We start from the raw sequence: 27,967 nt of genomic DNA on the forward strand, positions 1-27,967 counted from the left end.
TGTCTTATCTTCAAATGAGCTTTCACAGAGCAAATGTTTTTAATTTTGAAAAAATCCAAGTTATCATTTTCTCTTTTATGGACTGATCATACTTGGGAATCTAAGAACTTTTTGCCAATTCTAAATCCCAACAATTTTCTCGTGTGTGTGTGTGTGTGTGTGTGTGTGTGTGTGTGTGTATGTGTGTGTGTGTTCTAGAAGTGTTGTTTTACTGTTAATTCTATGATGCATTTCTAGTTAATTTTTGCATGAAGTGTGAGACTTAAATTGAGGTTTGATTTTTTTTTTTTTGCTTATGAATGGACACTTCTTCCAACACCCTGTTTTGAAAAGGCCCCCTTTCTTCTGTTAATTTGCTTTTGTAACTTTGTAAAAACACAAATTTAGCTTATTTGTGTGGGTCATTTCTGGGTTTTCTATGCTGGTTCCATGAATGTATATATTTGTCCTTCCACTAACACCACACAATTTGATTACCGTACCATAAGGTCTAGATATAGGGTGACTTCTTCCACTTTATTCTTCTTTTTCAAAATAAGTTTTTCCTGTTTTAGTTCCTGTACCCTTTCATATAAATTTCAGGAAAAAATATCACCTATATCTATAAAAAATTATGCGGCAGTTTTGATAGAAATTACATTAAACTTTTACATCAACTTGAAGAGAACGGAGATCCTTACTATATTGAGTCTTCTAATCCATTCGTACCATTCAGTATGTCACTCCATTTATGTAGATGTTTTTTGGCTTTTTTTCATTGGCATTGTGTAGTTTTCAGCATACAGGTCGCATACATGTTTTGTTAGATTTACACCTAAGTGTTTCATTATTTTTTATTTTTTTAGGAATTGCAAATGGTACTTTAATTTTTATATCCATGTCCACATGTTCATTACTGGTATGTAGAGATACGATTGATGTTGCATATTTTTCATGTATTCTGAGAACTTGATGAACTCACTCATTACTCCTAGGAGTTTATATGCAATTCCTTGAGACTTTCTACTTAGATAATCACGTGATCTGCCAATAGGGGTAGTTTTATTTCTTCCTTTCTGATCTTTATGCCTTCTCTTTTCTTGCCTTTTATGTTACAAGTGTCCCACAAAATTTTCTCTTTTTTCAGTTTCATTCAGTTCAGTGACTTTTTTTCCCTCTTGAGACTTCCTGGATTATTTTGAAGTGTATTGTGTAGTTTCCACGTATATAGAGGTTTTTCTGTTATCTGCTATTGCTTTCTAGTTTGATTCTATTATGGATGGAGAACACACTCTGTATGATTTGAATTCTTAAATTTGTTGAGAGTTTATTCATAGCCCAGGATGTGGTCTATCTTGGTAGGTATTCCATACGCACTTAAAAAGAATGTGTGTCCTCTTTTTGTTGGACACACAAAAAGTTCTCCATTAACTAAATCCTTCTGGTTGATAATGTGACTGAGTTATTCTACCATGTTGACAGTCTAATTGTTCTAGCAGTTGTTGAGAGAGGACTGTTAAACTATCCAACTATGAATATAGACTATTTTTCATTTCAGTTCTATTAGTTTCTGCTTCACATATTTTTACCTCCGTTGTTTGATGCATGAATATTTAGGATTGCTATGTGTTCTTTGTGAATGACCCTTTCTTTATCTTATGATGCCCCTCACTAGTAACTTTCTTTGCTCTAAGGCCTGCTCTATCTGGTATTAATATAGCTTCTCCTGCTTTTGTTCAATTTGTATGAGGTGTGACAATTAAGTCTGTGAACTTGTTGCAATGATGCTGCTGATTTTTTTGACATCAGAGGAATTATTCATTATGAATTTGTACCAACTGGACAAACAGTTAACCAAGTTTACTATCTGGAAGTGCTGAAAAAGCTGAATCAAAAAGTTAGATGATCTGAACTTTTCGCCAATAATTCATGGCTCTTGCATCATGACAATGCACCAGCAAACATGGCACTGTCTGTGAGGGAGTTTTTAGCCAGTAAACAAATAACTGTATTGGAACACCCTCCCTACTCACCTGATCTGGCCCCTAATGATTCTTTTCTTTACCTGAAGATAAAGGAAATATTGAAAGGAAGACATTTCGATGACATTCAGGGCATCAAGTGTAATACAATGACCACTCTGAAGGCCATTCCAGAAAAAGAGTTCCAAAATTGCTTTGAAGGGTGGACTAGGCACTGGTGTCGGTGCACAGCTTCCCAAGGGAAGTACTTTGAAGGTGACTAGTGATATTCAGTAAAGAGATATGTAGATGTAGCACTTTTTCTAGGATGAGTTCGAGAACTTAATTGTCTTACCTCGTATATGTCTTTTCTATATGTTTACTTTCAACCTGCCTAAATCATTGGGCGAAGTACATTTCTTTTAGTGAGCAAATATTTGGGTCATGTTTTTTAATCCACTCTGTCAATTTCTGTCTTTTAATTTGTGTTCTTAGTTCATTTACATTTAATGTGATTATTGATATTTTGGGACTTAAGTCTACTGTTTTATTTTCTGTTTCCTGATCTCTGTTTTTAATGTCTCAGATTTCTCTTTCTTGCTTTCCTGTGGATTATTTGAACATTTTTAGAATTCCATTTTGACTTATTATATGTTTGGAGCATATGTCTTTATATAGATTTTAGTGGTTGTCCTAAGAATGCATACCTTATCACAGCCTACAGGTGTCATCATTTCATCAGTTGAAGTGACGTACGTAGTCTCAGCAAAGAAGTAGAAGATATAAAGGAAAAGCAAATGGAAATTACAGAACTGAAAAAGACAGTAATGGAAAATTTTTAAAGAAACACAGTGTATTGCCTCAATAGGAGATAGAAAGGACAGAGGAAATAATCAGTGAACTTAAAGAGAGAACAATAGAAATTACCCACTCTGAGCATTAAGAGAAAATAGACTGAAAAAAAAAGGATACAGTTTCAAGATCATGTGGAACTGTAAAATAATATCTAACATTTATGTCATTGGAGTACCAAAAGGAGAGTAGAAAGAGAGTGGGAATCTAAAAATACTCAGAGAAACAATGGCTAAAAACTTCTCAAATTTGGCAAAATGCATAAACATACACATTCAAAAAGCTGAGTATACCCCAACCAGGATAAACACAAAGAAATTATACACCAACACATTATAGTAAAATTTCTGAAACTATTCTCAGTTTTTCAAGAAAAAAAAATATTTTTTGAAAGCAAACAGAGACAAATGACATCTTATGTATAGGAGAAACACAGTCTGAATGACTGCAGAATTATCATGGGAAGTCATGGAAGCCAGAAGAAAGTGGCACACCATTTTTCAAGTGTTGAATAAAAAAACCTGTCAACTCAGAATCCTATGTCCAATGAAATATCTTTTAGAAATGAAGAAAAAAATCAAGACATTGTCATATGAAAGAAAACTAAGAGAATTTGTCAACTGCAGACTTACTAAAAAAAAAAAAGAAGAAGAAGAAGAACAAGAGAAAGAAAAGGAAGGAAGGAAGGAAGGAAGGAAGGAAGGAAGGAAGGAAGGAAGGAAGGAAGGAAGGGAAGGAAGGAAAGAAGGAAGGAAGGAAAGAAAGGAAGAAAGGAAGAAAGAAAAAAGAAAGACTAGCAAAAGTTTTCCAAACAGGAAATGGTAAAAGAAAGAATCTTGGAACATTGGGAGGGAAGAAAGAACGTAGTTAGCAAAAATGTGTGAATGCAATAGACCTTTCTTTTCCTCCTTAGTTTTCTACATTATGTTTGATGATTAAAGCAAAAATGATTGCCATGTCTGATGTGGTTGTAAATGTATTTAGAGGACTATTTAAGAAAATTATGTTATAAAGGGATGCTAGGGAGGTAAGGTTGATATATATACATATATATGCCCCCAAAAATGTATACACATTGTAATAAAGGAAAACACTGTATTAAAATTGTAACACAATGAATGACGCTAGCATTCATTTGATTAACACTATCTTTTGAGGGAACGTCATACTACACATTGCTACGATAATTCAATTCAACTTCAAAAAGTAACACATAGATAACATCTCTTAAAGTGTGTACATTTTTTGGCACCCCCGGTATATATATATATATATAAAATATAATATGTTATATAATATATATTATATATGTTATATATTGTATAATATATACATTATATATACTATATATTACATATAGTGTATATATATATATATACAGTGTGTGTGTGTGTGTATATATATATATATATATATCATGTTTTCCTGAAAATAAGACCTAGCTGGACCATCAGCTCTAATGCGTCTTTTGGAGAAAAATTAATATAAGACCCGGTCTTATTTTACTGTAAGACTGGGTATAATATAATATAATATAATATAATATAATACCGGGTCTTACATTAATTTTTGCTGAAAAAAAAACGCATTAGAGCTGATTGTCTGGCTAGGTCTTATTTTTGGGGAAACACGGTAGCTCTTACTTGGCCTTTGTTGGCATGAGTGAGGAAGGGGCAAGGTTTTTCTGTGATGTTTGGCTGGAGTAGAATGGGTATTGTATAAACATTTTCTGACTTTTGGCTGAAAAGTGCAGGCTTTGGAATGTTTTTTTTCCTTTTTCTTTTGGGGTGGGGGTGGGGTTCGGGGTGGGACATATGGGAAAAACAGAAAACCCAAGGTAGTGACCACCATATCTTTCTTTGAGTCCTCAGATCCCTAGCTCATCTGTCTGCCTTCTTCTCTCCACTTTTCAGTCTTATATTTTATATGTAACCTACAGGGTTTTCAGTTGTATTTAGTGAGAGGAATAGAGAAAAGACCTCTCCTCTCCCACAGCCTGTTTTTATAAAGCCCTAGAGCTAAAACGGCTTTCTTATATTTTTAAAGTTTTGAGGTTTTTTTGAAAGGAAGAATGTCAGACAAACAAATAATAAAAAGACTGCATGTGACTTGCAATGCCAACAGTATTTACTACATGGTCCTTTTTCAAAAAAAGTTGCTCACCCCACCCCACGCCCGACTTCAGCCAGGAGAAGGCATTTTGAGTTTATTCTAAGTACAACCGGAAGGCACTGGAGGGTTGTTGGCAGAGGAGTAAAGTGATTTTATTTGCTACTTTAAAGAGATTACTGAAGTTGGTGAATTCAATTACCTGTAAGCACTGGCTCAGAGCTCATAAAAGAGCCTTGGGAGGCAGGCTCTGTGGGACGAGCAGTGGGCATAAGAAAGGAGTAGGTCCCTCTGATAATACCCCGCTCCTTGGAGGGCTTCTCTTTTGCCCCAAGATTTTACAGTAAGTAGGCAAGAGAGCTGGGATCCAACCCAGGTCACCTGGGCTCCAGAGATTCACCATCCACATTCTGCTCCACCTCAGACGAGGGCCAACAGGGAGACCCTGGGCCTGGACCCCTGAGAGTTAAGGCCTTGAAGATCTGAGTGAGGAGGGGCCCGGGGGCTTTCCCAGCTGTTTCTACCATAGGCTGGCCTTGCCCTGCTCCCACCAACCTCCTACTCCTTCCCCTGTGCCTACTCTCCCTCCTTCCCAGCCCAACTTTTCATCAGTACCAAGCCATTTGTTTCTGTTTGTAATTATGCATTTTAATGTTCATTAATTATGGAATGCAAATTGCTCCGAGTACAAAATTTGTACTGAGCTGCGCTGCCACCCCACCCCCAGGTCTAGAAGATGGGCCAGCTGTTCTTGAAGAAAGAAAAACAACCAACTGACAAAATAGAATAATTTTTCCTGGGGCCTGAGTGACTCATATAGTAAACAAGCCTGGGGGGATTTCCTGATGGTACAGGAAGAAAAGCCCTGAACTCCTGTCTGACTCTGGGAGACCTGAATTCGGCCTGAGGAGCAGGGTGGGGTGATGGACACAGTGCCAGCCTTGGACCCAGGCCCAGTGTCTTACTGGTTGTCACCTTCAGCTAGTCACGTGGCTTCTCTGAACCTGTTTCTCCATCTGGAAGACTGTGGTAATTACAAAACTATCCTCAAAGTGGGTGTGGCAGGCCAATGGATGGTGGGGCTAGGAAGTCAGATCCTAGCAAACCCTCAGTCGAAGCACCTGAGTGGCTCTCCAGAGAGCTGAGTTCCAGTTCCGCCTGGCCTCATCGTTAACGGGCTGGGTGGCTTCAGGCAGGCACACCCCAATCTCTGAGTCTGTTTCCTCTACTACAAAAGGAAGGACCTGCACAACAGGACATTGGAGAAGTCTTTTAGCTCTGAGCTGCTGGGTATTCGTCAGAGCAACTAGGAATTGTGAAAAGGGGGAGAAGTAGCTCTACTGTCTTGCAGAAGAAGATGGAGAATTTCCTTTGACTCGAATGAGCATGCTCTAACAAATCACAAGGAGCCTGTAACTCTGACGGCCTGTGGGCAAAGCCGGGCTTCCTCCAAGAGCTCAGCAATCACTGGATGGCTCTCTCATCACCAGTGCAAGTGGAATGTCAGCACTACTTCCGAAGAACAATACTGCCTCCTAAAATCATGGTCGAGATGAACTGAGATGATGCGACAATAGCGAGATGATCCGTGAATGAAAGACCCAGGCACACTGTAAGCCACACGGGACCCCATAACTGTGAGGGAAGTCTGCCTACTTCCCTCCTGTGTGCTCTTGCTTCTCTGAGCCTCACTTTCCACATCTCTACACTGGAGAGTGGAACCCCTACCTTCCTGGGCCCGTGAGAGAACGCCACCAGGTTGCCAACCTGACACATCCCTGCCACAATGGCAGGTGCTCACAAATGACTAACTGCACTTGTGGATACCTTGTTACATTCCCCCAAATAGGAAGTACATTCAGGAGCATTGGGAGGGGCTCCCATACATGCTGAGGGTCGGAGGAATACTGCCACAGCCGGCTTTTGCTCTGTGCCCAACCATGCTGCGTTAGGACCAGTATCACCCTGCTCACTTTGCAGATGAAGAAACTAAAGCCCAGAGAGGCCAAGTGACTTGCCTGAGGTCACACAGCAAGGGAGAGGCACACTGCACCCACTGTTAAATGTTCCCTGATTGCAAATGAAGTCTCGTTTCCCTTGATCCACATGGAGGTGCCCTGTCTGTGATGCCACAAGTGGTTCAGATTGGCTAGGGCTACACAGGATTCTGAAAACCTTGTGGGAAGGTGACTATGGTAAGTAATGTGGGGACTCAGAGAGGTGGCTGGCAGTACATTCTTGGATATACAGATCAGACATAGCATCCTGGGAAGAAAAAGAAGGAAAGGAAGCAAGGGAGGGAATGAAATGGATATTTCTTGAGTACCTACCATGTTCTGGACATTTCCCCATATGCTATCTCTTTGAATCCCCACAACGAAACTCAGAGGCTCCTCTAAGACACACTCGTTTTGCAGGCAAGGTTACTGAAGATCACACAAGCTCAGTGAGAGCTTCTGAGTCCTTCGGTAGGAACCATCCCTTTAATTAGAGACTGCGTTGGCCTGGTTCTCCGTGTCCCAGGAGGCCTGGTGTACGTCTTTGACGGGGTGAGGAGGGAAGGCCCTGCCAGTCCCGAGTCCCCCGCCCCTCTCTCTCCTCAGCCTCAATCTGTCAACAAGGCCACCTCGCCTGTCTGTTACCGCCGACATTGATTTAGACAACCGGACCAGTCAAGGGCCCATTATTACTAGGAGTTTTAATCAACTCACGCCAATTCAGCTGCCGCTCCGTTTGCACTGGGCTGTGAGGCTGACATGGAGGGAAGGAGAGTAGACGTGCAAAAAAAGGATCATAGGGACCAACAGTCCTGGGTAATGGAGGACTGCAGCTGCAGGGCCCACCAGGCGGCGCTCAGAGCTCAGGGGGAGAAGGCAGAGCCTGTCCCCAGCCCCCGGGGGAGCTCCCCGGCACACAGCCCAAACCACCCTGCCTCAACTGTCCCTCCACTTCGGTCTGGAAATCACTCAGGCAAACACCCAGCAACCCCTGTTCTGTGCGGGGCCAACCTCGGCACCTCTGTCCATGCTCTACCCAGAGCCAGGCCTGCCCTCCTCTTCCAAAATATTCCTGTGTATCCTATAAGTTACAACTCAAACAGCCCCCTCTGGGGAGCCTTTCTTGGCATCTAGAAGCAGAGGGGTGCTGAGGAGACAGCAAGGAATGAAGTCTAAACCAGACACTGCGACTTCTTAGCTGTGTGACATGGGACAAGTCACCACACCCTTCTGATCTTGGTTTCCCCATTTTAAAAGGGACTTGAAAATAAGTAATTGCCTCCTGGGGTTGCTGGGAACACTCAGTGCCATCATGGACAGGGCAAAGAGTCCTTGTGTGGAAGTAGCTACTTCTGTTTGATGCCCAGAGTCTGCAAGAATCATTTTTTCCTTTTCTCCCTTGTTAATGACTCTAGCACAAACTTCTAGCACAAACTTCGCTCTGCTAGGCGGGATGGTTTCTGGTTCATAGTCTGTCTTCCCATGAGTCTCTGGGCTATTTGAAGAGAGTGTAACACACACAGCTTCTTCTCTTCAGCGCCATCCCAGTGCCCAGCACAACAGAGGGAAACATCTGGTGTGGCTCTTGGGGTCAGGCAGGCCTGGGCTTGAATGTGACCTGGCTTTGTCCCTCACTAGCTGCGTTAATGTTAGCCAGTCACTTCGTTAACCCCCGAGCCTCAATTGTCTCAATGTCAAAGGAGCCTAAGCAGCTCAGTAGAACTGCTATGGGAAAACAAACACACAACACCTTGGATATCTGACAATGTTCCTAGCCTCATGCCTGGTACATGGTAAACTGTCCATTGTTACAAAAGTTTAGTTATTGCGATTATTACCACTCAATATTTGGTGCATATTTTTGGAATGTAATAAAATGCCTGCATCACTTAGTTCTGGCTTGAGTCCCAGTGAAATACCAACAAGCCATTATCCCCACACGCCAGCCATCTGTGCAGCATTCAACAAGCACGTACTGAAGATGCGAGAAAGGAAATGCAAATGCTCTGAGTACCTACTGTGGGTCAAACACTGAACGAGTCACCTTCCTGATTTACTTCGGAAGGCCCACCATTCTACGAGCTTGCTGTTTTATTAGCCTCATTTTGCAGAAGAGGAAACAGGCTTCGAGGCCAGAAGTGCCTTTCCCACGTCATCCCAGCTTTCGAGGCATCTCTGACTCCAAACCTATGTTCTGTCCACCCTACCACCCTGCTTCTTCCCTGTGAAGAGACAAAGACGTAGAAGGTGTGGCGGTCTCTGACTTCCAGGAGAATCTAGACCAACTGGAGAAATTGGGTAAACCCGGAGAGGGAAGTAAGTCATGGCTCAAGACGGCTTATGCTCAAGAAGAGTGCTGAAATGCATGGCTGGGTTTTCTCACACACACGTTGATCATGACTAGCTATTAGAATACAGAGGGTGCCAAAAAATGTATACACATTTTAAGAAAGGAAAACTGTATTAAAATTGTAATACCCAGTATATACCGATAACAAAAGATGCATACAAGTCACATTTGACTTCTGCAATTACAGGAGGTGCTCAAAGCGGTTACCATCAGCGTCCAGACACTTCTGATGATGGCAAACTACTGCTTGAGCAATGCTGACCAAAGTGTCCACTTGTATACATTTTTTGGCACCCCCAGTATATGGTCACTTCTCTTTCCCATTAGAGGACTCCTGGGCATTAAGAGACACAGACTGCAATCCCTGCTTTGGGCACGTCCCTTTTCTAGCCCTCCGTCTTCTCATCTGTTGAATGAGAAGGGTGACAGCTGGTCTCCAAGGGCCTTAGGGCTTGCACATCCTATGGTTCTCTGCAAGAGGCTGACAGAAATTCCAAGGGAGGTCAGGTGGTAGGTTCTGGTAGTGAGTGTCACCTGAGCTGGGGGACCATTCAGAGGGGTTGCGTTAGTGAGAGCAGCCTGAGAATATTGCTTGTAGCTCACTCTCAGAACCTCTTCAGAGGGCTGGCCATCCTTCTGGTGGGAGGTGGCAAGCTTTTTGCAACTGTCTGGAGCTCCCCAGGGCCTTGCATGGAGCGGGTCTTCAGTTCAGCAATTGCTTTTTCAAAGCCTACTGTCCTCCAGGTCACCAAGTTTCTGAAGCCTTAGCCCCAGCCCCTAAGGAGCATATACGCATTCCAAAGGGGGTGGGCATGGGAAGAAAAAAGGAGTATGCACATTCTTAACGTCCTTGACATTTTTCAATACATCACAAATAAGCACTGAAGGCTGAGAGACGCGAGGCCAGGGAACACTTTCCCAAGCAAATCTGCCAGGAGTCCTGCAGAATGGGTATTCAATGACTATCAGGTGATGATAAGAAATAGCCTTTGTGCAGCTCATTAATAACAATAATAGCTAACACGAGTGCTTGGCGTGTGCCAGGCACTGTTCTAAAAATGTTATGAAGATTAACTCATAATATTAAACACAGCCTGATGGCATAGGAACCACTCTTCTCTTGATGTGGACTTTTCCACACCTGCTGGGTTTCACTGGCTGGTTTCTCATCCCCATCCTTTGTAACTAAAACTCAATTTGCAGCTTGAGGCCGCGTTCTCATGCTACACCTTCTCATTGATCCCCTGGACTCTGCATGGGAATTGATTTTATAAGCTGGTTGGCTTTGAAAAGCATGGAACAGTTACCACTGAACATATGCTTCTGTGGGTATATATTTATTCAGCGTATGCTGAGTGTAATTTGGGGCGCTTTGCATATTTTATTTTTTGTCACAGAGAGCAATTTAAGAGAAAGAAAAAGAAGAAGAAAAAAAGTCTACCCCTGAATGGAGACAGATGCCATATACATTGGACCCTGAGGTTCCCCAAGTCCACTGTTTTGGGAATAGAGGTGGGCAGAGGGCACTCACAAGCACCGCCTCTGACATCCTCACTTCCCTGCCCCGCACAGCAAAGCACTAACCATCCAGCCCCAGGACAGCGAGCTTTGAGTCTTTATTTTCAAGGCCTTCCCATCAGCCTGTCTGACACTGTCCTCTAACTGCTATGTACTGAGTCCAAATATCAGCCAGATGCTGGGATACGTGCACCCATCCCACTGGACTCTCCAGGCAACCCTGTGTGCTGTTGTGCACAGGACATTGGCACATCATTGTTCAGTGTCATCCATGAGTACCACAGGGACCTGTGCTCCAGGAAGCCATCCCTCCCCGCCCCCGCCCTTCCTGCTCTCAACATTTCATTAAAATTACTGGAGTCCCTCAGATTTGGGTTCTGATCCGATGCTGAGTGACACTGGCTGCACCGCTTTCCTTCACACTCACAGAATGGGGACGGCGATACCATTTGGTTTGGGTGCTGTACAGATTTCAAGATCCCAAGTTACACTTAACAGCAGTACAAGAGACATTTGTTCTCTTTCTCTCGCTATCCCCACCCCCTGCCTAAAAGGTTTTCCTCTCACCCAGAATGAACTCAGGATGTAACATTTTAAAATATGTCTTAGAAAAAGACTGCAAGGTTTGGACCAGCTGGGGAAAAAAAAAAATAGTACACTCGTTTGGGCGCCAAAGATTCGAAGGATGGGAAGCAGTGGCTTAGGCTGGAGTCTACACCAGAGGGAAGCAATAGGATGGAGAAAGTTTATCCTGTGCATCTGCTGAGAGGAGGCAGCCACGTGTGATTCACGGCGAAGCATGCTTTTTGGCTCCGTAAACGGGCTGTGAGCTGTCTACTGGCCAGGTCCCAGTGCATGGCTGTAACTCTGGAGCTTCCCAGAGCGTCCAGCACGTAGTAGCTACTTAGGCTTGTATTCTGAATGCAGCTAAAAATTTGAAAAATGAAATAAAATAAAAATGTGGACCAGCAGATACCCAATTTTTGCTTCCACCAATACAGATTAGTTTTCCTAGCTTAGTGAGATGTACAGAGAACCCACCATCAACAATAAAAAAAAAAAGTTCCATGTGTACGAAAGTGGGAAAACTATAAAGAAAAGGGAGGGGATGTGATTAACATAAAAGTCAGGGTTGTGGCTACTTCTATAGGGGAAGGAGGAGCTAAACAGGAAACTGAGGCACTGTGGGTGTGTTGGGGGAAGGGCTTCTGAAATGCAGGCGATATTCTGATTCTTGACTTGGGTGATCGTTAGATGCGCATTGCTCAATTACTACTGACGAAACCGTATGCAATGTTTCACACAGTTTTCTATATTGCTGAATACGGATTATGTAGAAAACCTACTAAAAGGAAGTATCAAAATGTCAGTGGTAGTTCTTGGAGGTGGTATAACTATGGGTGATGTTTGCCTTCATTCTTCTCTCTCTATTCTAAACATTTTTCTATGTACGTATTATAATTTTCTAATGGAGACAAATCAGTGTTTAGTTCAAATGCCTCATTATCTAAACAAGGCAACAACAAAATCTTGGTGGTTGGTTACAACACTCCTGCTTGAAATTCCACCATGTGAGAAACCTGTGTCCCTAAGGTTTTGCATGAAAGAACAACTCTCTAGGGAAAGAAATAGGGTGTGAGAGTCCTACTGGCTGCCTATAGGCTGAGCCTCAGAGTCTTCCCTGCAGGAACTCAAGCACAGCTTTGATTTATGGGCTGTTGAAGGGAAGAAAGGAGCCCCAGAAACAATCAAGTTCAACTCTCTGAGCTCATAGAAAACATAAGGGGCTTAGCTAAGGATGCACAATAAGCAGCACGTGTTGAAAACTGAGTCATCTTATTACTTAGGTCTGTCTCATCCTCCTGACAATGGGCTCCTAAAATCATGGATGGTGAGGAAAATTCTTCAAGATCAATGAAAGCCAGAACAGGATCTCATGTTTCCTGAGTCACCAAGCTCCTCCCTATCTGACAGGAACTGGCCTGGGAAGGGAGGTTATAGAACTGGGTCCAGCTGGTACCCAGATATACGCACTGGGCTCAGCCAACACCATCACAAGGTGCAGGGATCATTCCCAGTTTACGGACTAGATAACAGAGGCTCAGAGACATTAAGATATTTGCCCAAAGACACACAGCTTCCCAGTGACAGGGATGGGATTTGAAGCTAACTCTGTATCACAGCCAAGTCTGCTCTTTCCACTCGAGCACAATTCTAATGATCTAGCCATCCTCCCTAGGGAAATATATAACTCTGTCCAGGTACTATCTTCTTAGTGAGGAGAAAGCCTACCGAGTATTTTATGAAACCTTTTTATTGTTTGCTACCTCAAGGCTAAAGTTTCCAAGATTGTGGCTGCTGGTGGGAGCCCAGTTATTCTTTTTCCCGTGCCCCCAACTGTTTCCCACCCCAGGCAACTTCTATGGTCTCCAAGAATATCTGGGCTGATGAGTGAAGATTATTAAGGCAGCGTCCATGAGAAGCTGGACAATACAAGGAAGAGAATACATTTTCGAATTGCTCATGATGATATACATCAGTTGTCATCCATGTATCATCAAGACCCATGATAAAAGATAAAAGAAGGATGCTGCACTGTATGGAAAAGAGAGTCCTAGGTGGGAATGTAGGACACCTGGGCTCAAGCCAAGCTCTTATACTTTTGGACTCAATTTGCTCATCTTTATTTTTTACATATCGTTAAGATGAAGTTAGGGAGCCAGTTGTCTTAAAAAGAAAAACAGGGAAATGTTCTTTGAAAAGCATGTCTAAAGACACGGAGTTCTGACATAGAAAGTTGCCCCCCGCCACCCCCCTCCAAAACACAGCTGCATGTTTTTTATGTTTCCATTTTTCAACTTACACATATAAATTCTCATTTATGTGTATTTGCACATGTAGAAGGAGAAAATGTATAGGAAGATAGATACAAAGACCAAAGTGTGGCAGAGTTCTCTCTAATGTGAGTGAGTAGTAGAGAAAGAGGACTTTGGTGGCAGTGGTGAGCTTTCTGTATACATTTCAGCAGTGTTTGAATTTGTTTCATTTTATTTTACAATGGGCATGAGCCACTGAACAATGGGGTGGGGGGAACTAAGGAAAAAAAAGACTGAAGACTGGATAGTGAAAATACCGTATAAAAGCAAACATTCAATTCTAACCAAGATGAATACAATTATTCCAGGTTTTCCTTTCAGAGCTAAGAAAAAGTGTCTAATTGGCAGCATCCCAACAGCTATGGGTTTTTTCCTCACGGGCACTCAACACATCACTAAGAACTTTGCAGTCACTGCCTCTACCCTCTGGCATCACCAAGGAGATGACAGCCCCACAGCCTGATGCATTCTTCTCTGCACTCTGGTTCTGCGTCTGGACCCTCTCCCACATGCATCTTGCACACGTTACCAGGCTCAACTCTCTACAGCACTACTTTTATCAGTCCTCTGCCCGACGACCCATTTGGCCAAACACCCCCGGCTGCCCTGGCACTGCATCCTGAAAGAACACCAGCACCCCGAAACGGGGATAGTCTGGGAAACCAGAAGCAGTGTTGCTCTTTTTAACAGAAGTTCCATCCCACGTTTTTCCCCCAAATTTATGGAACACAATTTGAAAACTGTCTTTACCGACTTCTGGAGATCTATTCTAAAGAAATAACTCAAAGCACAGAAGGAGCTTTGTGTCTTAAGATACTCAGGCCCACTTTGTGTAGAACAGACTAAAGCTGGAAACACTCCAACTGCCCATCAGTCAGGCCAAGTGAACAATGGTACATTCCCCTCTGTGGAATGTTAGGCGACCCCTGCCGATGATGCTTACGGAGAATTTGCCCTGGTTGAGGCTGAGGGTTCTGGCTTCGGGCTGTTTGGCGAACATTCCCCACTCTAGAACTTAGGAGCTATGTGAAAGCTGAGTGAGCTACTTAAGTTCTCTTTTCCTCAGTTTTCCCATCTGTAAGACAACAGATAATAATAAGACCCATCTCAGAGGCTTTGGAACGTAAGGAGCACTCAGGCAACTTTAGCTTTTGTTGCTACCACCACCATCATCATGATCCCTGCGTGAAATATCAGATGATGACAAGAGCTACCGCGCTTCATGCTTACTTAGGCCAGGTGCCGGCCTACCCTGTATGCATTATCTCAGTTAGTCCTAGCAGCAGCTTTGTGAGGAATTATTACCCCCATTTTACTCAACAGGAACCTGAGACTCAGAGGCCTTCAGGGATTTGTCCCAAGACCACCCAGCTAGTGAATGACAAAGGAGTTTTTGGCCTGGGTTTCTCTGATGTCAAAAAATAATGCTCTTAAATGGTACTCTGACTCCTGGAGGTGGAGGTGATGGTGGGAGGGAACACAGTCTCTCAGATGGACAACTTTCCAAAGCTGAAAAGGTGATTGAGGCAGGGGCATGAAACAGAATATAAATGATCACTCCGGAGATGCTTACAAAAGGGAGAGATTTCCCCCCCCTTTACATCTATTTTTGCACCAACCAATGAGTTAGCACCATCCTGCTTTTTCTGCCCCCAGGCCCTCCCAATATTAGAACCTCTGCCCTTTGAGAAGGCCCATTCATGAAGTCATAGATTTCAGGAATTGAAAGGGACTTTAGCAATTCATTGGCCCCTCCCACATTGGTTCCAAACTTCTCCAGGTTCCAGGGTACACAGTATACAAACGACAGACACCTTCCCTGAAGAGATATATTCTGGGCTAGCAGCCAACAGGCGGTAGGACCAGGACTACAGCTCCTTTCCTCGAGGCCATTCTTTCAGGAATCAAACCATAAAACTCATCACGTTGGAAGGGTGGGGGCCGCTCCCTAACCTGAACAGATAATGGCTTCCACACAATAAACCAGCTTACTGGAAATACCATTAGTAAATGTGGGTCCCAAAGAAATAAAATGAGGGGGAAAAATAAAGAAGGCTTCAAATGTCACAGGAAGAATGAATATGTCATGTCACAAAAGGGCACCTAGGCTTTATAAGAATGCCACACATTATAATCTTGGAAACCCCCTACCTCTCCTTCCGCCCCCCACCTGGAAGGCAGGAAGTCTCTATTAGAAGTTCACAAAGGAAAGATGCAAATACAGACCCTCCCAGTGGAGGGTCAGCTCCCTTCCTCTTCACCCGGCAAAGTCCGACCCTTCTGTGCCCCTACTGAGTCAACGGTACGGCTCCAATTTCCTTCTTTTCCTACCATTCCCCACTCCCTTTTCCACTATTCATTCTCTTTTATCTTCCTCCAGATTCTTGGATTCAGAGGAGGAAGAAGGAATCCTGGACCTTGAAGGAGCCTGGACCCCACCTTTATGCTCCCAGACACTGGGGACCTTCATTTAATCCCTAGGGAACTATTCTTCGCCTCGGGAAATTGCCATATGATGAGTTACAAGCATGGGCTTTGGAATCAGACAGATGGCTTTGAATACCTGCCCTGTCTTCACCTGGCTGGTTGGACTTGAGCAAGTTTCTTATGGTTTTTTCATGTGTTTCCTCATTGACAAACTAGGAGCAACAACAGTGCCTGTCTCATAAAGTAGCTGTGAGGAGTCAATGCAGTGCTGCCTTTCAAGCATTTATCCCAGGGTCTGGCACATAAGCAGCACTTGCAAACTCTGTGTATCTCCATCAATAATACAAGTACCAGAACTACTGATAGCATTAATTTGCTTACCAATAGCATCAACTAGTGCTCTCAGTGAAAACATCAGTACTAGTCTCAGTGATGGAGGGACATTTAGAGAGTTCTCTGTCTGTGGACCTGTCTGATCAAGAGGGCATTTTGATGAGGATACGACATAGACGTTCCACCCTTTAAATTCTGTTTCCCGGCCCAAGAGTTTCTGAGTTTCCCTAAAAATGTTTTGCCTCCCAATGTCGCATATTTCTAAGGGTGTTTTTAGAAGAACAATGGAGCCAGCATCATGCCTCCTATTTTGGACTCTGGCAAAATATGGTTATACTGTGAATCCATCACACCTCCTGTTGCTGACCTGCTAGGACGGACTAAGCCCCCAGGGTCAGTTTCTGGGGAGGAAGAACCATTTCCCAGGAGCCAGACACACACAGAGGCTCAGCCCTGCTCCACCCATCCAGGAGGGTGGGATGCGGGCCGACAGGTTGCACTTCCCCCGGTCAGCTGTGCCTGGACTGTGCTCCAAAGCAATTTCCCTCGCTCTGCTGACTCTCCTTGCATGTCTTCCCCATCCCTCTTGAGTTTTGTTTCCTTTAAATACAGTACAATTGAGTCATTAAAGGGGGAGGGGAAAAAGAAGCATCGAAGAGAAGCAGCCTCTCTGTACTTAACTGAACCCACATTGCAGTTTTTGCCGCCTGCTGAGTGGTGCCAAGAGGTGCCTGACCTACAATAAACAAAAATTCATCTTGACTTTTTTAAAGACACAATTTGCTGCTGCTGTTGTCGTCTTTCAGCATCTCTGGGCAATCAGGGCTCCTATGGTCCTTCCTAATATCTAAGGGCCAGATGGCATTTTAGGCGAAACGGATAAAGTGAAAAACGGGAGAAGAGGAGGTGAGAATGTGGCTGGGTGATTTGTAGGTGGTGGAGCAGAGTGGGAAGGGTCTGGAATCCCGAGGCTGGGCTGGAACTGACACTAGACACACCTCCCAAAGGGTAACATCATTCCCTGGAATCCACAGAACATGCAAACCCGGGTTCCCCCTTCCATCCTAACTGTCTTGTGCTTCTTCACATTTTCTCGTTGTCGACCAGACAGTTTCATTTTTCTCCCATGTAAAGTGGAGACAGTCATAAAACCTAGCTCATAGAATGACTGTGAGAATTAAATTGGTTAAAATAGGCAATGCACTTAGAATCATGCCTGGCACGGTCCCCGTACAGATGACTGCTCTTATATTACTGGCTTTTTTCTCTTCCGTAAAATGGATATAATGATACCCACCTAGGAGAATAGATAGTTACAAGCATTTACTGCTATGAACGTAAGTGAACCGGCACACAGTAGGCACTTGGTGGGCGTCAGGTCTTTCCCATCACCTCCTCCCTTCCCCCCGTACTCACATCGTCCCCGTTAGATATTCTTGTGCAGAAATACAATGTGATTTGTTCACGATCACAACTGCAGCCTGCTCAGTGCATCTTATCTCGTGAACTAGCTTATAAAACCAGGTGGGACTCTTGTTTTTGTATTTCCTGTTCCATTCATAGTGCTGGATACAGGAGGGTGGCTACATAAATCTTTGGACTGCTACAGGGGCAAAGCTGATGCTACAAGGCCGTAACCGGAGGAAGGTGAAACCGGGAAGAAGGAGTCTTGGGATCAAATCTTGATTCTACCACTGCTTCCTTACATGAACTTGAGTGATTCCTGTATCTTTCAAGGCCGTTATTTTTCTGTCGAGATAATGGCAGAGGTGCTGCCCTGGTTAGATCTCCAGGTTTCCTTCCTGCTGTGGCAGCCCTGGTCTGTGGGTTCATGGGTAGATTAAAGATGGCTGCACATTCTTGGCTACTTTTCTTACAGACAGGAAAAGTCCAGTTCCCTTCTCTTGAATTTGAGTCGGCCTTAATGACCTGTTTGACCAATAGACTGTGGTAGAAATGATGTTCCGGGACTTTTGAGGCTAGGTGCTAAGAAGCCCTGCAGCTTCTGCCTCGGCTTTTGGGACACTTGATCTTGGGATGTTTCCTTTGCAGATCCAGCCTCCACGGTGTGAGGTGCCCAAGCCAAACGGAGAGCCGCCGGGCACGTGCTCTAGTCGCCAGCCCCAGTTGCAGTCCAGGAGAGGCAGGATCAACTCCGGGCCCTTCCACCCCCAGCACCGGCCAGGTAAGGGACAGGGCTCTCTTGGAACCGAATCCTCCACCTCCAGACACCCAACCTGTCCTGGATCAGAGGCAGATTGCTCAGGTGAGCCCTTCCTATATTCCTGACTCACGAAATTGTGAGCAAAACCCCGGACTTTTGGCATGCAATAACAGATAATTAGAACAGTGAAGGTGAACTATGAATTGACATTTCAAAAGGGATTGAGAAGGATAGAATCCAATCCCTTGATTGTATGGGGGTTGGGTCCATCCGAGGACCCCTTCCTGAGCTGGGGAGAAACTAGGGTAACACAAAGGAATAACTTGAGCGAAATGCTTCAGGGGGCAGCAGTGACTTGGAAGCGTCCTCAAAACAATATCATGATTAAGTGCTTATACTTTTCTTTCGTTTTGTCCTCTATCTTGATTAAAATTTTGCAGTGTTTATACAGCCACACAGGATAATAGAAACATAACTTACTTTTCAAACTGCCTTGTTCACATAATTATGTTTGCTATATTTATACCATTTCAAATAGATAACAATTTTTTATTCTTTAGCACGCTGAAAGGGAACACACATCTCCCTCCCTTTTTTGATGCTTCCTTCATTTTCACTTCCTTCTATCCCTGGTCAGGAGGTGAGTGTCTCCCTAGAAATAACTGAAAATCCAAATAACAGGATAATTCTTTATATACTATCTCCTGGATCACCCTTCCTTTCCATATTGCCATTCACCCTGCATTAGTTTTCTATTGCTGTTGTAACAAATTACCACACAGTTGTGGTTTAAAACAACACATTTATTATTCTACATTTCTATAGGTTAAAAGTCTCACTGGATTAAAATCAAGGTGTGGGCAGGGCTGCACTCCTTTTCTGGAGGCGCCAGAGGGAAGAGAGGAATGTTGGAAGTCAAACAAGATGATCTTGCAAATGCTGGTGGATGTCCTTAAAACAGATCCTGTGCTCTATTCCCACCAGACTAAGAAGAGCATAAAAGCTATAAAAATCAGGTGGGTTTGAAGGAGCTGAAGGCAAAGGGGGTCTGTGCCTGACTTGCCAGATAGCATCTGGTGGGTGGCAAGTGTGGCCACGTGCTCTCCCCTGGCATGAAAGCAGTCACCTCTGCCTGCCTTCGTGGCCTGTCTCGATCAATAGGGCTTCAGCCAGCTCCCCTCAGATCCTTATGATCTCAGGTTGGTGGAGAACAGCTGTTGGACATTCTTCATGACCTCAGTAGGAAGAAAAAGCTGTCTGATGGACAGAGCCAGCTGGACCCAAATGACCTTGTGATAGGGATGGAGAGAACACGGCCGCAGATGCCAGAATGGAGACCATCCCTGCAAATCATATGAGAACAGGGAGGTCCCGGCATATGCCAGAAATACAAAGAGTGATGGACAAGAGCCAGGTGAGACAGCAGGTACTAGAACGGATAGGTGATGGTCCCACACACATCATCCCCTTACCCCCAGGCCGCAGGCATGCGCCAGCCTCCTTGAACTTAGACAGTCAGGAAGAGGTGGGAGGCAAGAAACCTAAACTGTCTAGAATTAAGTTTCCACTACCAACGAATGGAACAGAACAGAAATGAAATTCTCTTAAATATTTAAGAAAATAGAATATGCTGTGCTTCTGAATTTTTGTGACCTCACCACATAAAAACATCAGTAATTGTGGTTTCACCATCTCACACATAAATAGTACTTTGAAAATCCCAAATCACACTTACAGTTATATTCTTTTATACACACACACACACACACACACACATATATACATACATACATATATATATATATATATATATATATATATATATATATATTATTTTTTTAAGAAAATCTATGAGTTCAAGGGTAAGTGCTTTCCTTTTGAAAGATTAAGAAATTGCCGCTAATGAAGACAACGTGGATTCAAAAGGTCTCCAATAAGCAAGTCAGGACTTAAAAGCCCAATTCACTCAGGCCAACCTTCTTTCTAAGGTTCCTGGCTGCCATCTCCTGTAGGCACCTCAGGAAAGCATCCCAAAGGGCTCTGGCACTACCATTGACATTGAAGACATGTTCTTGGGCCTCCATCCTGCCACCTTGTGGTGAAACCTTAGAAACTCAGTCAGCTTCCCACACTGGTGAGGGAACTTGCTGTCCAGGTTTGATGTGAAGATGAGTTATTGGATATAGATGTGCCTTGAAAACTCCAAAAGTGTTCTAAAATATAAGGTGGTATTATTGTTTTATTATTATTAGCCAGATGGAATTTATGATAAAAAGTTTCTCTTGGCAGGCATGACAGCCTGCAGAGAAATGAGAGGGATTTTACATTTCAGAGTAAAAGCTGGTATTTACCTGTCTATGCTGACCTCATGGAAAAGAGCTTGCCATACATCCATCAAGCCCTGAAGTTGCAGCTTTAGCATGAGATCCTTAATCTAGAGGAAGGTCTCTGACAGCCATATCAGATTATTGAATTTTCTCTTAACCTCCAGGGACCAAATGTGTTCTCTCTCTCTCTCTCTCTCTCTCTCTCTCTCTCTCTCTCTCTCTCTCTCTGCGTTTTCCCAGTTTACATTAATGAGAGGAAAAGGAGACAATTCCTGTGCACGGACACACACACACACACACACACACACACACACACTCCTCAACATTCAGAGGTTTCATTCTTCTAGGACATCAGTCCTCAAGGAAAAGGAGCTTAATTAGTTCAGGAAAGAGAACTGATAAAGGGAAAAGAGACAGACAACTTCATTCTTGCACAAATATCAGCCTCATGTTTTGTAGACAACACCAATGATTTGGGACATCCTCTGGAGGTGTTTGTCCAATGCCTAGCTCACGGACTTGGGCGACTCCTCTCCCTCACTGGGCCTCACTTTTCCAGTGTGCAAATGAGCAGTTGGGCTGCAATCCTGTGAAGTAGATACCTGCTGATGCACACCGGCCTAGCATCCACCGCACCCCTTTCTGTTGCGAGAATCCTACTTGTCCTTCCCCCCAACTCACTACCATACATTTCAGGCTGCTACCACTTGCCCAAGCCTCAGGAATAATTGATTCTGGGATAAGTCCTGCCCTGCTCCCTGCCCACAGTGATGGGTACAGGGTTTGGCATGAGAACCAAGTTGGCCCAATAAGATGGAATCCTGTGACTTTAGCTGGAGGAACTAGGAAAGACATGCTCTTGCTTTGCAGGACTCACTGAGTGGAGGGGGTGTAGTGGCCAGAGAACGGCACGGTGCTGAGGAAAGCAGAGCTGAGAGAAGAGTGACATTGTTTGAGCCCCTCAGTCCTATTGTCATTGGACTTCCATTTCAGCCAATATATTTCCTCTTTTTGCCTAAACTAGTTTGAATTGAGTTTCTGTCACTTTCAATCCTAAGAATGCTCATCAGTAAAATATCCAATTGCCCACCCACTTCTGAAGATCTGTGGATCTTTGAGTCTAAAATACAGTTTCATTGCATTACCTCATTCTCTAGAAGCTTCTTTGTACTGGTCTCCTGGCCGTTGTCTATTCCCCAGCTGCCGTGTTGGCACCTTAAGAGCTGACAGCTTATTCTGCCCAGGAGCCTAGTCCAGAGCAGGAATTCCCATCCCTGGTCCCACCCCTCCTTCCCTTCCTCTCTTCTTTCTCCCTTATTTACTGAGATGGGTACCATTGGGGTGCTGAGCTGAATCAACTAATTCCATGGGTTCTCCCTCAGCTAACCGAGTGAGAGAAACTTGGGAAAAGTCATCCTGTGCTACAAATGATCACAGGTGATATGATCGACGTAGGTACAGAAAACAGCAATGATCCCTGGAAGACCACGGTCACCTCTCCACGTGGAGGATGGGAATGGCTTCATAAAGGAGATGAATCTGGAAAGAGGTCCGCTTGTTTGCTACAGGGGCTGGGGGAGCAATTCACTTTAGGTAAAAGAACAGCATGAGCAAATGAGCAAATGCTCCGAGGCATCCAACAGCAAGCATGTTCAGAGAACTCCCTCTGACTAGCTCCACGTGGCTCTAGTGTCACATGAACTAGTTTTATGGAGAGGTTGGAAAGGGACCAAATCAAGAAGGGCACTGAATGCCAGGCTGAAGAGTTTAGCCTGTAGGGCGATGGTTCCCAAGTCTGCTTCCAAGACATACCCCCACCTCCCCACATGTAAACATACTCAGGTTCCTGGGACCTAACACCCTCTATAGAAACCAAATTCGTGATGTGGACTCCTGGATCCTGCATTTTAAACAAGTACCCTAGGTCATTCCTATAAAACAAATCACCCAGTGTGACACCCTCTTCTGCAGAAAACAAAGATCCTCTCATGTGTCCTCATCCCACATTAGATACTAAAGCGCCCTGCAAACAAGTTGGCCATCCTCCCACCACACATCTCGCTCTTTTCCTGATGTAAATGACCTGTCTTTGGAAACCAGTTCCAACAACACCAACTTCCCCAGGAAGCCTTCGGTCTCCGCTGAAACTGTCTCTTCTGGACGTGGCACTGACATGTCCCCCCGTTGTGTTATGAGAGATAAGACATGCCATGCCTTACCCCATTCCCAAAGGAGTGGCAAGCTTCCTGAAGCCAGGGACTCTGCAGGACCTATTGTATATTGGGGACTAAAGTTCTAATATCTTCTTTCATTCTTTCAATGATTCTACAAAATGGATTTAATTGCCCCACTTTACAGATGAGGAAACCATGGCAGCCTGGGCTGCGAAGGCGGCAGAGGGAGGAGTGACGAGTAGTGTCTCCTCCCTGACCAGTTATCCCTCACAGGGAGAGGCCTCCAGCAAGTAGCCTGTGCACCTTGGGCCAGCACCATGTTCATAAGTCAACGGGCACTTACCACACATCCCGAGGAGTCCACCTGGCGATCGGACACGCACTTGAAGTTGCGAGTGCAGCCCCCATTGTTCCGAGAGCAGTCACGAACTGGCCCAAAGGAGGAGAGTAGGTCATTGATGGTTTCAAAGTATGTCGACAGCATCGCTTCTTCCCTTGGAGAAAAAGAGGATGGTTAAACCCGAGACATCTGCATCATTAGATTAAAAAAAAAAAAAAAGAAATTAAATGTGCATTCATTACATTTGATATCATCATTTATTATATTTAGAATCAAGAAAATGACACAGAAACATTTCTTGGCCATTTAAGGAGAAAATAACAACAAAAAGAAAAAAATCCAATAGGTTTATCATCATATGGCACGATATTTGTCTACTTGTGATGAATAAGACTGTACTTGGAACTTTGTACGCTTTGCTTCATTAATCTTCATAATTGTGGAAGGTAGGCATCAGATTTCATTTTACCAATAAGGGAACCGTGGCTCAGAAAGGTGAAATGTCTTGCTGAAGGATACCCAGCTTGGAATGCGACAGAACGGAAGTTGGTGCCAAGCTCCATCTAAAAAAAGAAAGCTCTTTCCACTCCCCAACTCTTGGCTTGTGTTATGTATGTTTCTACAGATTCCAGACCTTCCTTCCCATTGCAACTCCTCAAAATGGGCATATTCCTATTATTCTGATGTTGTGGCTATACATTGAAACTATGAACCGTGTGTGACTTACCCTAAATTATACAGCTTATAAAGAGCCACAACACAAACACAGGACTGCCTGATCCTAGTGTCCTAAATATTGTATACAAGTCACACCATCAGAACTGGTAACGACAGCTGTTGGGAAGGTCATGATATTCTAGGCAAATGAATGATTCCTCCCAAATGAGGTTCCCAAGAGATAAAATTGGACTAGATATCCTAATTAATGGATCTTCCAAAATTCTATTAGGTGAGAGATACAAACGGAAGTTTCTGGATGCTGTTTTCTGGAGAAAGGTTCATAAAAGGAACATGCTAGCCCTGGAGCATCTAAGATGCCTACAGTTAGAGGAGATATTGCAGGGGCACCACAGGCAGTGAGAAGAGGCACCGTATTCTTCTGTGATATGTGACTCGTGGAATCCAGAATTGTGAAAGAGGGGAGCTGCCTGCATGTGAACACGTCGCAAGAAGAGGCCAACGTGCACTACTGGTGATGTCTCTGGACCACCCTTCATTTCTCTCATTCTTTCCCTGCCCAGGCTCCAGGTTTAGTCTCCCAGCTTATTTCTCGTCTCTAGTCTCATGGCCTTCTGTCCCATCTTTCATGCTGACTTGCCAGTGAACTTGTTAAATTTCAGCTCTAATTAGATGTCCCACTGATCAATAGCTTGCCGTTACTTATAGAAGACAATCTAAATTACTTTCCTTGGCTTTCAAGGTCCTTTGTAATCTGGTCCCTGCTGACCTGTCCAGCTCCCTTTACCTTATCCTCATATTCTCTGTCTGCTACCCACGGGCCTCTTCTCATTCTCTAAACTCACAATCTTTGGCCAGGTTTCCTGAAAACAGACTCTGAAACAGAGGGTTGCATATAGACAGGTTGTCAAGAAGCCCCCTTAGGAGACACTGGGGGAAGTGAGCAAGGCAGGATGGGGCAAGGGAGAGTCTGACCTACAGTGTGGCTGATGTCATGTAGATCTGAAGTGTCAGCTGGTCCTGAGGGGAGCTCTGGGCCAGTTGGGATGGTCCTTTAGAGAAGTCCCTCGGGGAGGCAAGGGATCCGGGCCTTTGCATTACCAAGTCAGCTAGTCATTGGCCAAGGGCTGCCATCTGGAAGGGGGTATCCTCAGGTGAGGCCATTCCCTGTCACTGAAGGCAATGCCCAGTAAGGGACACAGCTGTGGGCCATCAGCCATGATCTCGGGGATAGGTGGCTCCGCCCTCAAGAGGGGATCTGGCTGCACTGCGTACCTTCACCTCTCTGAATCCTTAATCATGCTGCTCTGTCTTGAATGCTCATCTCTAACTTTTCTCCCTGTCAAATTCCAAAGACTCCTTCAAAACTGTTCAAATTCATTCATTCGTTCATTCATTCATTCATTCATTCATTCATTCATTCATTCATTCATTTATTGCACTGACTTATTGTGTACCAGGCACTGTTCTAGGTACTGAGGATGGCATTGGACAGAGTCCTTACCTCCACAGAGCTTACTATGACCTCCTTTGTGAAACTTTCTCTATTTCTTCTAACCAGAATTAATTCTTTTGCCCTTTGAGTACATTGTTTAAATCTATTATCTTGCTGATCTTAATCATCCGCTAGATAGTTTCCCAGAGAGACTGTAAACTTGGAGAGTGAAAGGCTCAAGATTCACTCATCCTTCTTTAGCCCCCCAGCACAAGGCCTAGTAAGAAGTTGTAACATATAATGTTTTTTAAAATGTAATGGAACTCCAGAAGGCAGGGGTGCAGTCTCTACCAATCAGTAGTTTTACCAAGAGTCACTCAAACAGGACACTCCCTGCTCACCACCACCTCTGGGTTCCTATTATGAATCCTCTACGCCGCGGGCTATAGTATAGGAGAAAGGAGAAGATGCTGGAAGAGCTGCCAGATTATTCCTCACTTCCTAACTTTGTATAGAGTGAGGTCAGGGTGACAGGTGGATGGGGGGAGAGAATTAGCAGTTCCTGAACTGATGCCCTTGGCAGACTTGTCACTTTTTCTTTTTTTAAAGATTTTATTGGGGAAGGGGAACAGGACTTTATTGGGGAACAGTGTGTACTTCCAGGCCTTTTTTCCAAGTCAAGTTGTTGTCCTTTCAATCTTAGTTGTGGAGGGTGCTGTTCAGCTTCAAGTTCTTGTCCTTTCGGTCTTAGTTGTGGAGGGCACAGCTCAGCGCCAGGTCCAGTTGCCATTTCTAGTTGCAGGGGGCACAGCCCACCATCCTTTGCGGGAGTTGAACCAGCAACCTTGTGGTTGAGAGGACGCACTCGAACCAACTGAGCCATCCGGGAGCCCAGCGGCAGCTCAGCTCAAGGTGCCGTGTTCAACTTAGTTGCAGGGAACAGAGTCCACCATCCCTTGAGGGAGTCGAGGAATCGAACTGGCAACCTTGTGGTTGAGAGGATGCGCTCCAACCAACTGAGCCATCTGGGAGCTCAGCAGCCGCTCAGCTCAAGGTACTGTGTTCAATCTTAGTTGCAGGGGTCACTGCCCACCATCCCTTGTGGGATTCGAGGAATCGAACTGGCAACCTTGTGGTTGAGAGGACGCGCTCCAACCAACTGAGCCATCTGGGAGGCAGCTCAGCTCAAGGTGCCGTGTTCAGTCTTAGTTGCAGGGGTCACTGCCCACCATCCCTTGTGGGACTCGAGGAGTTGAACTGGCAACCTTGTGGTTGAGAGCCCACTGGCCCATGTGGGAATCGAACCGGCAACCTTCGGAGTTAGGAGCACGGAGCTCCAACTACCTGAGCCACCGGGCCGGCACCCAGACTTGTCACTTTTGAATCATGGAATGAATTGAGGATCCTGGGGCCACATTAAGGCGACTGAAATATCAATATTGTGAAAGGGAGAAGAATGCTTGTAAGTAGGAAGTGAGGGGACAGAAAGACAGAGGGAGAGACAATTTGAGAAAGTGTGAGAGCAAGAAAAGAGATAAACATGTAGAGAAACTGCTAGAAAGAAGAGCAACTGAGAGGCAGAAACACAGTCATCCAGAAGAATATGGATGGATGGATGGATGGATGGATGGATAGATAGATAGATAGATAGATAGATAGATAGATAGATAGATAGATATGGATAGACAGAGAGAGGGGGGGAGAGGGAGAAAGGGGGAGAGAGAGAGAACAATCCAGAAGAGTATCATATGGAGAGAAATTAAAAGAGAGGAAGATAGAGGCAGAGAACATGTGCGATGGATACAAAAATGAAAGCTAGATTAGGAGAAAGATGGAGAGGGACAAACAGAAGTAAGAAACACAGAACTCAAAAAGGAGAAAACATGAAGGTAAACAGAACAAATGTATGCATGTGTGGAGGAGAAGGAAGGAAGAAGGAGAGAAGGGGGGATGGAGGGAGATGACGGAAAGACAGAGAATGAAAGTGAAGATAAACACACAGCACGAGTAGAAAAGAACACGTGCATGCAGAGACAGGGAGAGCAGAGACAGAGAACACCAGAGAGAAACAAAGGAAGAGAAAAACACGCAAACAACTGTCACCTTGCAGTGGAACTTGGAGACAGCTCCAGCTATACAAAGAAGGAGGCTGAGAGTTTTTAAAAGGATAGATTCTGCATAAACATCAGTTACACGAGGGGAATATTATTTAAAACACAAAGACCTGACACAGGGGTTTTTTACTGTCTAAAGAAGTGATTTGTCAGTGTGGGAAAATGAAGAATCCGGGCACAAGTGAGAGAAGGGGCTCAAGGCAGACCCTGGCATTTTCTTAACTCGGGACTCAATCCCTCCTTCTGCCTGCTGAGTCCAGGATTCGGGGCTTGTTGGAGGTTAGAGCTGTCCCACTATAATTACAGGGAGCCAAGGAATCAAGGGAACAGCAC

General features: G+C 44.3%; 1 protein-coding gene across 5 annotated transcripts in view; it reads right to left on the minus strand.

The window, feature by feature from the left end:
* The window catches only part of ASTN2 (astrotactin 2), an 836,425-nt gene that overhangs the window by 319,144 nt on the left and 489,314 nt on the right, over nucleotides 1-27,967 (minus strand). For all 5 annotated transcript variants that reach the window (XM_033122811.1, XM_033122810.1, XM_033122808.1 and 2 more), the window contains one exon: nucleotides 23,411-23,561. In XM_033122811.1, coding sequence (XP_032978702.1) covers nucleotides 23,411-23,561 — 151 coding nt within the window. The remainder of the gene's footprint in view (nucleotides 1-23,410; nucleotides 23,562-27,967) is intronic.

This window comes from Rhinolophus ferrumequinum, chromosome 12 (assembly GCF_004115265.2).
Source record: "Rhinolophus ferrumequinum isolate MPI-CBG mRhiFer1 chromosome 12, mRhiFer1_v1.p, whole genome shotgun sequence".
NCBI lineage: Eukaryota > Metazoa > Chordata > Mammalia > Chiroptera > Rhinolophidae > Rhinolophus > Rhinolophus ferrumequinum.